The following is a 14,448-nucleotide window of genomic DNA, read 5'->3' as shown; positions in this document are numbered from 1 at the left end:
TGTGTGTCTACCCCAATTTTCCACTCACTAATCGAGTTTAGGAAATAAAGGAAAACAAAAGCCTGTACTTGATCAGTTTTTTCGAATTACTATTATTTCATTTTGTTTTTAATACAAAAAACTTTGAGTGAATTCTTATCGTGAAATAACGGAAGGATGATTGAATGTGTGATGATTGATTTTGTACGAAAATCACAAAACGTAATCTAAATTTCTGTGGTCAGCAAGCGAGCAATTCGAGAGATGTTTATTTGTTATTCGAGTTGAAGCCGCCTTGTTAGGAGTCAATGAAGTGGAAACCTTCGATATTTACTGGAGATAAAGCACGACGAATATTCTTTAAAGATGATAATGATAATAATAATAAAATAATAATAATAATAATAATAATAATAATAATAATAATAATAAATAAAAATTAATAATAATAATAATAATAATAATAATAATAATAATAATAATAATAATAATAATAATTAATAATAATAATAATAATAATAATAATAATAATATATAATAATAATAAATAATAATTATATAATAATAATAATAATAATAATAATAATAATAATAATAATAATATAATAATAATAATAATAATAATAATAATATAATAATAATAATATAATAATAATAATAATAATAATAAAATTATAATAATAATAATAATAATAATGGCCGTTGTCTCAAAATTCAATAATTTTCTTTCTTTAGACGTCCATCTTGGCATTATGCGGCACACCCCCCCCCCTCCCCTCACCTTTGGGTCGGAAGGTCCTGGGTTCGAATCCCGTTCTGAGCGGCTCACACGAGTCCTTAGAAAAGGCTCTTTACTCACATTCTTTCACCGTACTCGTGTGTAAAATGATTACCCGCCGTTTACAGCGTTGTTTCTGTCCGACACAAATTGTAATATCGCCTAACAGACGTCATGACTCGTCCTACATGTAAAGTGTTGCTGTTGGCTAAGGACCCCTTGCAAAGCACTTTGAGAACGTTTGGTGAATATTACTCTGTATAAATTTCCAAGTTTTACACACACACACACACACACACACACACACACATATATATATATATATATATATATATATATATATATATATATATATATATATATATATATATATGCACAATTAAATAATAAACACAAGTACACGTATTATAATTTTTCCCCTCTTTATTCATCAATAATTTGAGTTACATATAAATCATAAATCATAAATTACGATGAAACAAAATCGGTCAAAGTCGACGTGTACTTGTTGACAGGTCTGACAACTGAAATCGTTATGGCCTCAATGCTGATGGAAATACTCTCAAACCCAACACAAAATATTGTCCATTACAACAATGTTGAAGTTAACTCACTCAACCCTAACACCGACTATATCCGTAGTTTACCCAGGTTACTTTTACCCCATGCCTATAATTTATGACATTTTTCTGAGACAAACTATAGGCGTAGCATCAAAGATAGTGTTTTTTAGTTTTTACATGTTAATGATAGTTGAATAAAACTATCTATGTACATGCTCATTTTTAATACATTTATTATATTCCAATTTTGAAAAGTAACCAAAATCTCTCGGATTGAGTCGAGTGAGTTAAAACAAGCCCACGATTGCACTCGGCAATCACTGTCAGACCTTCATCATATAGGTCAAAATCAACGTGCACTTATTTGCAGGTCTGATAACCCAAATAAGTGGGTTCGAATGTCAGACCTGTATATATATATATATATATATATATATATATATATATATATATATATATATATATATATATATATATATATATATATGTGTGTGTGTGTGTGTGTGTGTGTGTGTGTGTGTGTGTGTGTGTGTGCACAGTCAAAATTTATCATAATGCTGTCAACGTAGCAAGTTTTTCACCAAAACATTATTTATTCTTGGTTGACAACAATAATAATTTATTTACAAAATAGTTTATGATGAAATCTAGAGAGCACCACGTGATATGACAATAGATGAACACCCCGTGAGAAGAAATAATAATAATAATATGTCACCCATCGTGTCAATGTGGTATTGTGTTGGAATGAACTACTTGAGTTGAAGAAATTGGAGTCAAAATGAATGAGTAGATACGAGGGATTTCAATGTTTATTATTATTATTGTTACTGTTATTATTATTATTATTATTATTATTAGTATTATTATTATTATTTTATTATTATTATTATTATTATTATTATTATTATTATTATTATTATTATTATTATTATTATTATCGTTATTATTATTATTGCTATTATTATTATTATTATTATTATTATTATTATTATTATTATTATTATTATTATTATTTTATTATTATCATTATTATTATTATTTTCATTATTATTATTGCTATTATTATTATTATTATTATTATTATTTTCATCGTTATTATTCTTATTATTCTTATTATTATTCTCATCATTATTATTTTTCTTATTCTTCTTCATTATAATAATAATTATTATTATTACTAATATTAATAATAATATAACAATTTTTTTGGAAAGTTTAAAAAATCACGCCCTCCACCAAGGCACCGTCACCCAGGCATTCCATGAAGGTATATAGATAATTCACAAACAAGATGTCTGATTTGACACAGTGAGATATCGTCGCCTGGGCATTCCATGAAGGAATATAGATAATCCATCAAACAAGATGTCTGATGTCAACAGGAATCACCCATGTTGTCACAGTGAGACACCGTCGCCTATCATTCCATGAAGGAATATAGATAATTCATCAAACAAGATGTCTGATGTCAACAGGAATCACCCATGTTGACACAGTGAGGTATCGTCGCCTAGGCATTCCATGAAGGAATATAGATAATCCATCAAACAAGATGTCTGATGTCAACAGGAATCACCCATGTTGTCACAGTGAGACACCGTCGCCTATCATTCCATGAAGGAATATAGATAATTCATCAAACAAGATGTCTGATGTCAACAGGAATCACCCATGTTGTCCAAAGTATTATCATTATTATTATTATTATCTTTAATATCCATTTTAAAATGTATTTTTTCAAGGTTAAGGAAGAGATTTCATTCTCCACAATGAAGGCATTTATTTTACTTTAACTTTAAGTTTTATGAGTTGAGCTTAGCTCACCCAACCCTAACACCGACTATATCCATAGTTTACCCAGGTTACTTTCACCCCATGCCTATTTATTACATTTTTATGAGACAATTAATTATAGGCGTAGTATCAAAGCTAATGTTTTTAGTTTTTACATGTTAATGGTAGTTGAATCAAACTATCTATGTACCTGCTCATTTTTAATACATTTCTTCCAATTTTGAAAAGTAGCAAAAATCTCTAGGATTGAGTGAATTAAAAGTGAATTCTAAACACAAGGCTCATCCCAACATAAAACCGTTTAGAGACGATTGGTCACATATAACAAAAAAGTATTCGTTTAATGCTTATGATCTATCACATATTATGCTTTCGGGCTCCGTGTAGCCTACCAGGGAAATAAATTAAACTTGAAGCCCATTGAATATGGCCGGTGAATCCATGGAAATACGCTATAAAATGTTCGTGTTCCTCGATTGATGTTCACGTTTTACCAGTTGGCTTTTTTAAAATAAAGTATAGAAATTATGTTTGAGTTATGTTTAAGACGAGGGTTCCAATAGCTCAGTTGGTAGAGCACTCGCTTCACACACAAAGGGACCAAGGTCGATCCCGGGTGAAGGAGAGACATTTTTTTCTGGACCCTCCAGTCCACCCAGCAACGATTGAGTAGCTGGGTCTGTTAGATCAGGTAGAAAGTACTTTGCGACCAGCTTACTTCCTATCAAAAGGATAGTAAACAATTTCTTTTGTCCATCACACTAATGGCTTTGAAGCACTACTTTCTGTGTGATCAATCCACTCAATATGATGGTTGTTTTGTTTTTGTTTTGTTTTTAAGGGTTTTACGGCGCTTGCAACACATTTAGGTCATATCAGCGCCAGTAACAAGGAAGAAAATTGGATAGTAAAGACATTCGTGATGTACAATTAAAAGAACTTGAAGAAAAGGTAAGACAAAGGGGAATTGGTTCAAATAGGAAACAGATGTAGATTCCAAGAGCTCACTATCAGTGTACTTAGTTTGAGATCACCTAAAAGTCTCAACCAGACACAAGCACAAGATCCCACTAGGAGGAACACAATCAAATGTTAATAAATCATATGTTGAAAATTAAAAAAATAACAGTAAATAACATGAGATGATTTAGAAGGAAAAAATATCATCTCCCAAAATTAAGTATACATTTTTTGCAATGTAAAAATAAACCTACGTATTAAATTAAAAAAAAATATATAAGAACATTCATCTAGCACATTTCTCCAGACTTCCATGCTCAATGCACATCACAATGTTATATTTCTTCCCCAAGCAGGCTATACGGAACCATATTTCCATTTCATACAGTGCTAGTCACCTGTTAGGAGTCCTTTTTTGAAATAACGCTCTTACAAAATCCATCACTGCTTTTATTCAGGTACTCATTCACGCCTGAGTCTCATCAAAAAGCATTTAGATTGATTCTGAATTTCATTTTACGTATTGGCTTATTTATACGTTCAATATTCAGCCTTTATCCAGACATTATGCCAGAATGAGGCGGTGAGTCACGCCTTCAAGTCTACAGATTGAATTTTCCTGACCATCAAATGTTCAAAGTATGAATAACCTTACCGTGCCCATAGATTCTGATTCTGGTCAGGACGGCAATGACCATGTCAATGATGACGAAGATGAAGAGGATTATTATAATGATGATGATGATGATGATGAAGAAAATGACTGTGATGATGATGATGATGATGATGATGATGATGACAATGAAGGCATTGATAATGACATTGATATCCTGTGTGGTTTTTAAAAGACATTCACCCCGAAAACGTTGTGTGTTTTCTTGAGGTTTGAAAACTATATTCTTATTAATAATCTAACCAAATCCAAGCATCAGTAACACATTTTATAGTCACCTGGAACAACTACAAAAGACGTCTAACTTCTACGTCATGGCACAAGACCGAAGGGCTAGAGCTCAGGAGGTCGCTGGTTTGGATAAGCCAATAAAACAAACATTTTAAATTCCAATGTCTTCGGAAAATCCTTCATGCTCTAACTACTTTTAAGAGAAAAAATTTAAAAAGCCGAGAACCCATCAAACTCAAATAACAAACAAAGAGGGTTTCAGGTTCAAATCCTCCTTCAATTTTGCAAGTGTTTGTAAACGTTGCCACATTGTTCATCAAAGCGTTGTTGAAACCGTACACTATCATATCGCTCGACAAATTTGCCCCTGCCATTTTTCAATTAAATTGATTACATTTATCGCAATTCCCTTTCATTGCTTTGATCATTTATTGAAGAATAACTTCCATTTTATTACGATTTGCTTTTTCTCTCTTATTTGAAGTATAGGAAGTATTTGAATTTTCATTTAGCAGGCAGTTTCAGCCCTCCGAGTTTGAATCAACATCATAGTTCAATACTTCCTAACAACAAGAGATGAAGTGAGTAGGAAAGTAGTAGTAGTAGTAGTAGTAGTAGTAGTAGTAGTAGTAGTAGTAGTAGTAGTAGTAGTAGTAGTAGTAGTAGTAGAAAATAGAGAAGAAAATTTTTTCGCGGCGGTGATGGGGGTTTGAACCCGCGACCTTACTGGTACGACAACTCCGCCTGGCCGGTGAGAGCGTGACTCTACCGACCGTATGAGCTATCTAAGATCCCAAAATTCTTTCTCAATACTTTCTCCCTTTTGTACAAACAATTCCCCAACACAAATTAATAAATAAACACGAAATTATTCGCACTTTGCATATCATAATATATCCATCATTCTCCATAGAAGGCCTACTCCATGTTTATCATTCATGGAAATTTATAACCAGTTGAACAAATATCAATAAATAGTTATTTTAAAATGGCATCACAAATCTTATCAATAATTAATTGCACGTTCATTCACAAAGGTCTACTAAACTTTCATTCAATTGTTCATTCATTCGTTCGTTCGTTCACTTTGCAGGCGTGGGTGTTGACGGAACGGATGGTGCGGATGTGGATGTCTTCTTTTTTGGTGGAGGAGTGGAAAGTAACAGGTTGACCTAATGGATAAAAAAAAAAATGAATTTAAAATAAAAATAAAGTGAAAATAAGGGGATAGTGTGGCTCAGTGGTACAGTCTTTGCTTCCTACCCGAAAGGTACGGAGTTCGATCACCCGCCGCTGCGCAGTGTGGCCTTGAGCAAGTCACCTTGCCCTAGCTCAATTTGCCTGCACTGCATGCGGCTGATGCCTGGGTTATTCCAGTCTTCCCTTGGAATAGACCCTAGAGACAAATTTCCCATATGGGATGAATAAAGGGAATTTTATTTTATTTATTTTATTATTTATTTTTATCTCTTAGGTGACGACAACGACATTAATGAAAAATAAATAAATGTAACAGGTTCGAAATAGAAAACCAATTCCATCCATAGAACATTTAGGACTCAAAAACTTTTATATTCAGCCAAAAACAGAAACAATAAAAACATTAAAATATCACATCAAATCCAGACAGCAGAGGAAAAAATAGTAATAGGCATATTTCTGTAGCGCCTTTCGTTGAAACATTTAAAAAAAAAAAAGACATTGTTTACCCAGGTAACAATAATATTGCAAGTCCAAATCAACCAACATATCAAAACAATTAAGATGCTAAAACGGGCATCAAAAACATCATCGATACAAAAGTCACATACAATACATTTAACATTCTATCAAGTCAATATTTTATGAAATATTTTTTTTGTCTGTTGTTGGCTGAAGAAAGGTATTGAGTTCGAAACGTTCTGTGTTTGGTATTCATGTTCTGTTTTGAAGCTTTTTTATATTCATTTTTGTTCATTACTTTTTTACATTCCACAGCTTCTACGAGCTTTGTATCAGAAGATTTAGAATTGTAAATTCAAAAAACAAAACAAAACAAAACAAATAAACGAAAAAGAACAGATGTAAAAAAAGAAAGAAAATTTTAAAGTATATACAATAGCAAAAAGACACAGGTTTTGTGTAAATAATTCTGACTATAATACATATAGTTAAATCATTCAAACAGTAACAACACAATTAAATGTGCGGCCCATTTTGAACGAATAACAAGCTGTGATTGCACGAGAGGAAAAAAACCCCAAAAATACTCTGAGAATCATCTCTGATTTGAAAAGACCTACCTGTTCCACACTAGGACATGCAATGATAAGGCAATCCTCCTGGCTGTATTGCTGGGATATCAACTCCAGGAGTTTCTGAAACCTTTGCTGAACGTTTATCTAAGATAATCAAAATAAAAAAAATTTTGTTTAAAAGAACAAAACTGAGTTGAAAATGCTTGATAGCTCTTTATACTTTGACTGAAAATTAACTCTTTCAGTGCCATTGGCCGTACTGTGCGGCAAGAGACGAATCTGTTCTACTGGCCAAAGGCCGCACAGTGCGGGCCGGTCTTGAAAGGCAAAAACAATAATGTAATCCAATCCTACTATCTACAAAAAGTACTATAAATTGAACAAATGGTATCATTTCTTTCATTAGAACATTCAATTGGCCCTAGGGGGGTATTTTAATTAAGATTTTGCGCCGAATTTGAATGTCGCTTTGTCTTAGCTTGTCATTCTCATGCTGCCTCAATCAGGTGTCAGCCATTTAGTGACGGAAATGCGAATATAGCCTCGGCGCTGAAAGAGTTAATAATAAATTAGAGCAAAAAGTTGCTACAAGGATTTAAATTTAGTGATATATCAAAACAACAGTTTGCAGTGACATTTAAGTAAATGCAGCACGGTAACTAATAGAGGAATATTGGAAAGATCTAGCTAACTGTCAAAGGATTTCCCACGAGATCAGATTTTAATTTCATTTTTGTTGTTCTCATATTATCTTTTGATAGATGATGAAGCCAGACTATATGATATTTCTTTGGGCAAGTTTTAACTTTGAAATAAAGATGGTCAATGTACACTTATTTATACTAGTTACAATAAAATATCAAAGAAAAAAAAAGGGATTTTTAGACCTTACAGAAAATGGGAAAATCTCAGCGAAAAAATGGAAATTGACAGCTCTTTATAAAAACTCAGGGTTTTATCCGTTTTCTTTTATAAATAAAAATTTAACTTTGGCATTGTGCGGATATGTGGTCTAGTGGTATGACACTCGCTTTCGGATCGGAAGGTCCTGGATCCGAGCCTCGCCCGGCGCATAGTTGAGTCCTTGGAGCAGTCTCTTTACTCATATTCTCTCACCGTACTCAGGTGTAAAATGAGTACATGACCGTTAACAGCGTTGTCTCTGTCCATAAAAAAATTTTGTAATATCACCTAAAAGGCGTTTGTCCTGTCCTACATGTTAAATGTTGCTGTTGGCCAGGGACCCTTTGTAAATCGCTTTAAGCATGTCTAGTGGATATTCGCGCAATATAAAAGCTCAATTTAGCTAAATAAAATCTATTTGTTATCATGTGGAGTGGCCTGTAGTAAAACCCTGATATGCAGAAAGAATCAAATAACCTTGATCGGTCTGAAGAGAATGGCCTCGGTGTCCTTGTTGGCCAGATAGAGACTCATGCTGTGCTGGATCAGGGGCAGTTTACTCTTGATGTTTTTGTAAGTCTCAGCTGTGACGTCGTGGAGTTTTTCTGGTGAGGCGAAGGGTTGTTGGCGAAGAGTGACCTTTGACCCTACCTCCTCTTTTTGCATGGTTATTATGATGGAGGCCTGGTGGACAGAGGTGGGTTAAAACAAAAAGCATAAAGTTAGTATATAAAAATAAAGGAGGGTAATATTAACTCTTTCAGCACCATTGGCCGCTTTATGCGGCCAGAGCAGAATCTGTTCTACTGGCCAATGGCCACACAGTGCGGCCATCTTGAAAGGCAAAAATAATAATGTAATCCAATCCTACTTTCTACAAAAGTACTATCAATTGAACCAATGGTATCATTTCTCAGAACATTCAATTGGCCCTAGGGAGGTATTTTAATTAAGATTTTGCGCCAAATTCAAATGTCGCTTTGTCTTAGCTTGTCATTCTCATGCTGCCTCAATCACGTGTCAGCCATTTTGTGACGGAAATACGAATGTAGCCTCAGCGCTGAAAGAGTTAATAGCCAACTCTAGTCTTGGCAGCTTCCAATGTTGTCACACTACTATGTTATGATGATCTCAGACATGCCAAATTGAAAACTTTAAATTTAGTAATTTTAATGTCAATTTTTAGTAATTTGACAAGGAAATTCGTAATTTCTGAAATTGTGTGTATGAATAACCACAATATTATTATTATTATCATCATTATTATAGTAGTAGTAGTAATAGTAGTAGTAGTAGTAGTAGTAGTAGTAGTAGTAGTAGTAGTAGTAGTAGTAGTAGTAGTAGTATATAGTAGTAGTTGTTGTTGTTCTTCTTCTTCTTATCATTATTATTATTATTATTTTTATTATCGTTTAAGTATTACTAAGAATAAAAAATTCGTAATTTTCCATAAAAGTTCGTATTTGGCCATGAAATTTGTCTAAAATTCGTAAAATTACGAAAAATTCGTAAAATACGGCATGTATGTGGCCTATCCAGGTTGCAAACCTGCCGGAAGCTTCGTCACAATGCAACGTTCGACTAGATGCTCTCCAGTCTCTGGCTCTTTGCCCCAATCAATGGGTACATGTGGGACAGGTGGAAAGTCCCCACTGATGAAGCGACACTGCCATAAGGCAGGTTCTCAACATAAATATAACAATAAAAATAAAATAAAATTCCCTTTATTCATTAGTTTTGATACTACGCCTATAGTTTGTCTCAGAAAAATGTAATAAATTATAGGCATGGGGTGGTAAAAGTAACCCCGGGTAAACTACGGATATAGTCGCTGTTAGGGTTGAATGAGTTAACTTCTAATCCAGGCTTTCTATGAAAGCATAGAAAAAGTCAGTGTGTCGTACCCTGGACAAAAACGTTTGCAATGGGGCTGTGAAAATGTCAGTGACGTGATGAATAAAGTCCTCGCAGGTTGTCTTCAGTTGCTGGTCCACGTCTCGTTTCGAGTCGACAAACATCTCGGTGACCTGAGGAGTGCCCTGTTCAAAGAATAAAGAAATAATAATAATAATAATAATAATAATAATAATAATAATAATAATAATAATAATAATAATAATAATAATAAAAACAACAACAACAATAAAAGTAAATAAAATACCCTTCATTCTAAAATGGCAGGCTTGAGGAATAAATGGACGATGAGTATCGTATTTCGATAAAATGAATGGTATAAATAACACACTTGCTGTGCAAAGAAATTCACACACGTACACACACACACACATATACACAATAAACCAAGATGCACTTGGTCATTATTATTATATTCACACGTGGTTACACATATTTGCAGTTTGTTTTGTTTGTTTTTAAGGGTTTTATGGTGGCGCTTGCGACACATTTAGGTCATATCAACACCAGTAAAAAGGAAGAAAATTGGATAGTAAAAAAGTTCTAGAATTACAATTAAAGCACCCTAGAAAAAGTAAGACAAAGGGGAATGGAACAAATAGGAAACAGATGTAGATTCCAAGAGCACACTATCAGTGTACTTTGTTTGAGATCACCTAAAAGTCTCATCCGGACACAAGCACAGGTCCCCACTAAGAGGAATACACTCAAATGCTTACATTATACATTCAAAATAACAAAATATAATAATATCATAACAGAGAGATGATTTATAAGGAAAAAAAAAATCTCCCAAAACGATTACTGTAAACACGAATGTCTCCCTCCCAGCTAAGACTCCGGCCAGGGCCAGGACAAAACCAAGTCAAAGACAGAAAGCAAATTGGAAAACAGCTAACGAGGGATAGAAGACACAGTAAGTGCCACCACCCTGCCCGCTATGGGAGGTCAGGATCCCCATCCAGTATTTGAAGTTTGAAAAGACAAAAGTTTTAGTCTGAAAACTTGAAAAATATAGTGGTAGTTAATATTTTATGGCATTTACTATTGTGTATGTTTGTGTGTGAGTGTGTGTGTGTGTTGGGGGGGGGGGGGGTGTAGAGGGAGATAGAGAGAGAGAGGGGGATAGAGAGAGAGAGAGAGAGAGAGAGAGGGATAGATAATCATTATCAATATTATTATTATTATTATTATTATTATTATTATTATTATTATTATTATCATTATTACTATTATCATCATCATCATCATCATCATCATCATCGTTATTATTATTTTTAACTATCTCCAGTCAAAAGACAATTCATAGCAGCAAATGTGAAAAGTTTATTACCTCCAGCACGAACTGTAAGAGAGCGTTGTTACTGTTGAATGAGAACAGTGTTGATTTCCTGCTCAGTAAGGAGTAAGCGGCATCTGCAAATATAGGACAGAAAAAACCCAGAAGACATTGAAAAAAATATGATATAAAAAGCTCGGAAAGGGTGAACTGTGTCGTGCTCGGGGAAACGTTTTTGAATATCTAAATACATAAACAAAAACATCTGCAAATACAGGACAAAACAAAAACAGAAGACATTGAAAAAAATATGATATAAAAATATCAGACCAACTTTAACTCACTCAATCCTAGAGATTTTTGCTACCTTTCAAAATTGGAAGAAATGTATTAAAAATGAGCATGTACATAGAAAGTTTTATTCAATTACCAGTAACATGTAAAACCTAAAAACATTCGCTTTGATATTGGGCCTATATTTTGTCTCAGAAAAAATGTAATGGGGTAAAAGTAACCCCGGGTAAACTACGGATATAGTCGGTGTTAGGGTTGAGTGAGTTAAGGGAAAGGGTGAACTGTGTCGTGCTTGGACAAAAGTTTTTGAATATCTAAATACATAAACAAAAACTTGGGAAAATAGAAACAAAAAAAAAAAATTATGGAAAAGTCTCTACCAAGTTTAAGAATTTACAAAGAAATTATTTATCTGCGGCTATGTGGTCTTGTGGTATGACACTTGTTTTCGGATCGAACGATCTTGGGTTTGAGCCTCGCTCGACGCATAGTTGAGTCCTCTGAAAAGGCTCTTTACTACCATTCTCTCATATTCTCTCACCGTACTCAGGTGTAAAATGAGTACCTGGCCGTTAACTGTAACATCGCCTAACAGGCGTCATGTCTCGTTCTAAATGTTACGTGTTGCTGTTGGTCAGGGACCCTTTGTAAAGCACAGTGAGCACATATCGTGGATATTGCGCTATATAAAAGCTCACTTTTTGGTAAAGATCTCAAGTTTGAAGTTAATTATTAATTGGGATTGGACAAAGTTGCTGAAAACATTTTAGGCATAAAAAACCCCACAATATTTAACTGTCTTAACTCATTCAACTCCTTATAAAAAAAACAAAATGATAAAAGTAAAAGCAAAGCATAAGCATTGAAGCTCGTAATTTATTTTTCTTTCGGTTCTTTTTTTATTTTATTTTTTTTGTATCTAACCAAAAGCATCCAAACACCCACCAAAGAAAAGCATTTGAAAAATATTGAGAAGATTAAAAGAAAAAGTCAAAAAAAAAACAAAGTCTGAAGGAAGTAGAGTAAAAAATTTTTGCAGTGCTAGAGTGTGGTGACTTGCTCAGAGCTATACAGTGTGGCAAGTTGGAGTTGAACCTTATACCACCAGGTTACCTTCAGGGTATAAAGCAAAGATGATTTAAATAAACTGTGCTGCTGCCCCCCCCCCCTACCCCCCCGCCCCGACCTCAATCTTGAAAGTCTAATCACCCCCCCTCCTCCCCCCCCCCCCCCCAAAAAATAAAAATAAAATAAAAATTTATAAATTCTAATTTTAATATGTGTATACATTACAATCAGTCATGTGCTGTGTTATCCAGACTTAGACCAAACAAAAGGATTTTTAATTTACATCCTCTTCCCCTCACTCTCTTAACAAACAAAAAAAAAAAAAAAAAAAATTCAAAGAAACAAAAAAAGTTATAATTTAACGAAATATCAACTATATTATACGTTCAAGGCGGCGCTTCACATGCCAATAGCATCTCTTGATGTGTAGGACGAGACACCTGTACTGCCGTTTTATTGAAGAACACAGTATGTGTAATTTGGACACCATTGCATAGACTGTGTTTTTTAAAACAACGGCAGTGTAAAGCGATGTTACCATTTATTTTCCCGACAGAGACAATGCTGTTAACGACCGGGTACTCATAGGCCTGAAAATAGTGAAGGAATGTGTGTAAAGAGCCTTTTCTAAGGACTCAACTATGCGCTGCTCAGAGTGGGAGTCGAACCCAGGACATTCCAATCTGAAGGCGAGTGTGATTATATCACAAGACCACACACATAGCTGCACAAACTGAATTGGTAGGGATCGTGGATAGCTCATACGGTAGAGTCACGCTCTCACCAACCAGGCAGAGTTGTAGTACCAGTAAGGTCGCGGGTTCAAACCCCCATCACCGCCACAAAGTTTATTATTCTCTATTGTCTTCTGGCAATTTCCTACTCACTTCATCTCTTGTTGTTAGGCTTTTATTTACACCTTATAAGAGCTATAGATAGTTCGAAGATGACGTCACTCAGGTCTTTGTTATTGTTTTTTTGCCATCCGCGTTTATGAGTAATGCTCACTGAACTGTATATAAACGTTCATGGATACACACAGTTTTGTGTGTTGGTCCGTTATACTTCCGGATGGCAATGTTGTGAGCTTCTTAGCCAAGCGCATACTACCTATATCTAAACTTGCTACCTTCATCCCTTCTGGCCTTGTAGTGACTTGTGTGAATGGATTGTTATTTACTTTGTTTTTGTTTTTAAGGGTTTTACAGCGCTTGCAACACATTTAGGTTATATCAGTAAAAAGGAAGAAAATGGGATAGTAAAAAGTTCTAGAATTACAAATAAAGCACCCAAGAAAAAGTAAGACAAAGGGGAACTGAGAACAAATAGGGATCAGATGTAGATTCCAAGAGCATACCACCAATGTACTTAGTTTGAAATCACCTACAAGTCTCATCCGGACACAAGCACAAAATCCAACAAAGAGGAACACACTCAAATGCTTACATTATACATTAAAAACAACAAATATAATAATACATAACAGAGAGATGATTTACAAGGAAAAAAATATCATCTCCCAAAACTATGCATTTGACTGTTTCGCTCCCAGCTAGGATTCTGGCCAGTGCCAGGACAAAACCAAGTAATCTCATTCCGAAACAAAGACGAAAGCATGTTGGAAAACAGATATAAGGGGATAGAAGACACAGTATGCACCTCCCTGCCCGCTATGGGAGGTCAGGATCCCCATCCAGTTATTTACTTTGAGGTGCTCGCAATACAATATCACACAATGTATGTACGACATAAAACTATATCTTACACTCTGG

General features: G+C 34.3%; 1 protein-coding gene across 2 annotated transcripts in view; it reads right to left on the bottom strand.

Annotated features, from left to right (window-relative positions):
* Positions 1-3,934: 3,934 nt before the first annotated feature.
* Positions 3,935-14,448, bottom strand: part of LOC144955858 (conserved oligomeric Golgi complex subunit 3-like) — a 42,171-nt gene continuing 31,657 nt past the window's right edge. For both annotated transcript variants that reach the window (XM_078886073.1, XM_078886071.1), the window contains 5 exons: positions 11,369-11,451; positions 10,026-10,160; positions 8,599-8,805; positions 7,264-7,362; positions 3,935-6,153 (listed from right to left, as the gene is read on the bottom strand). In XM_078886073.1, the coding sequence (XP_078742199.1) occupies positions 6,064-6,153; positions 7,264-7,362; positions 8,599-8,805; positions 10,026-10,160; positions 11,369-11,451 (614 nt within the window). In that variant the 3' untranslated portion in view covers positions 3,935-6,063. The remainder of the gene's footprint in view (positions 6,154-7,263; positions 7,363-8,598; positions 8,806-10,025; positions 10,161-11,368; positions 11,452-14,448) is intronic.

Source organism: Berghia stephanieae, chromosome 10 (genome assembly GCF_034508935.2).
Source record: "Berghia stephanieae isolate SIO BIC M18660-M18661 chromosome 10, UCSD_Bste_1.3, whole genome shotgun sequence".
Classification (NCBI taxonomy): Eukaryota; Metazoa; Mollusca; class Gastropoda; order Nudibranchia; family Aeolidiidae; genus Berghia; species Berghia stephanieae.
This window is presented reverse-complemented; position numbering and strand designations above follow the sequence as displayed.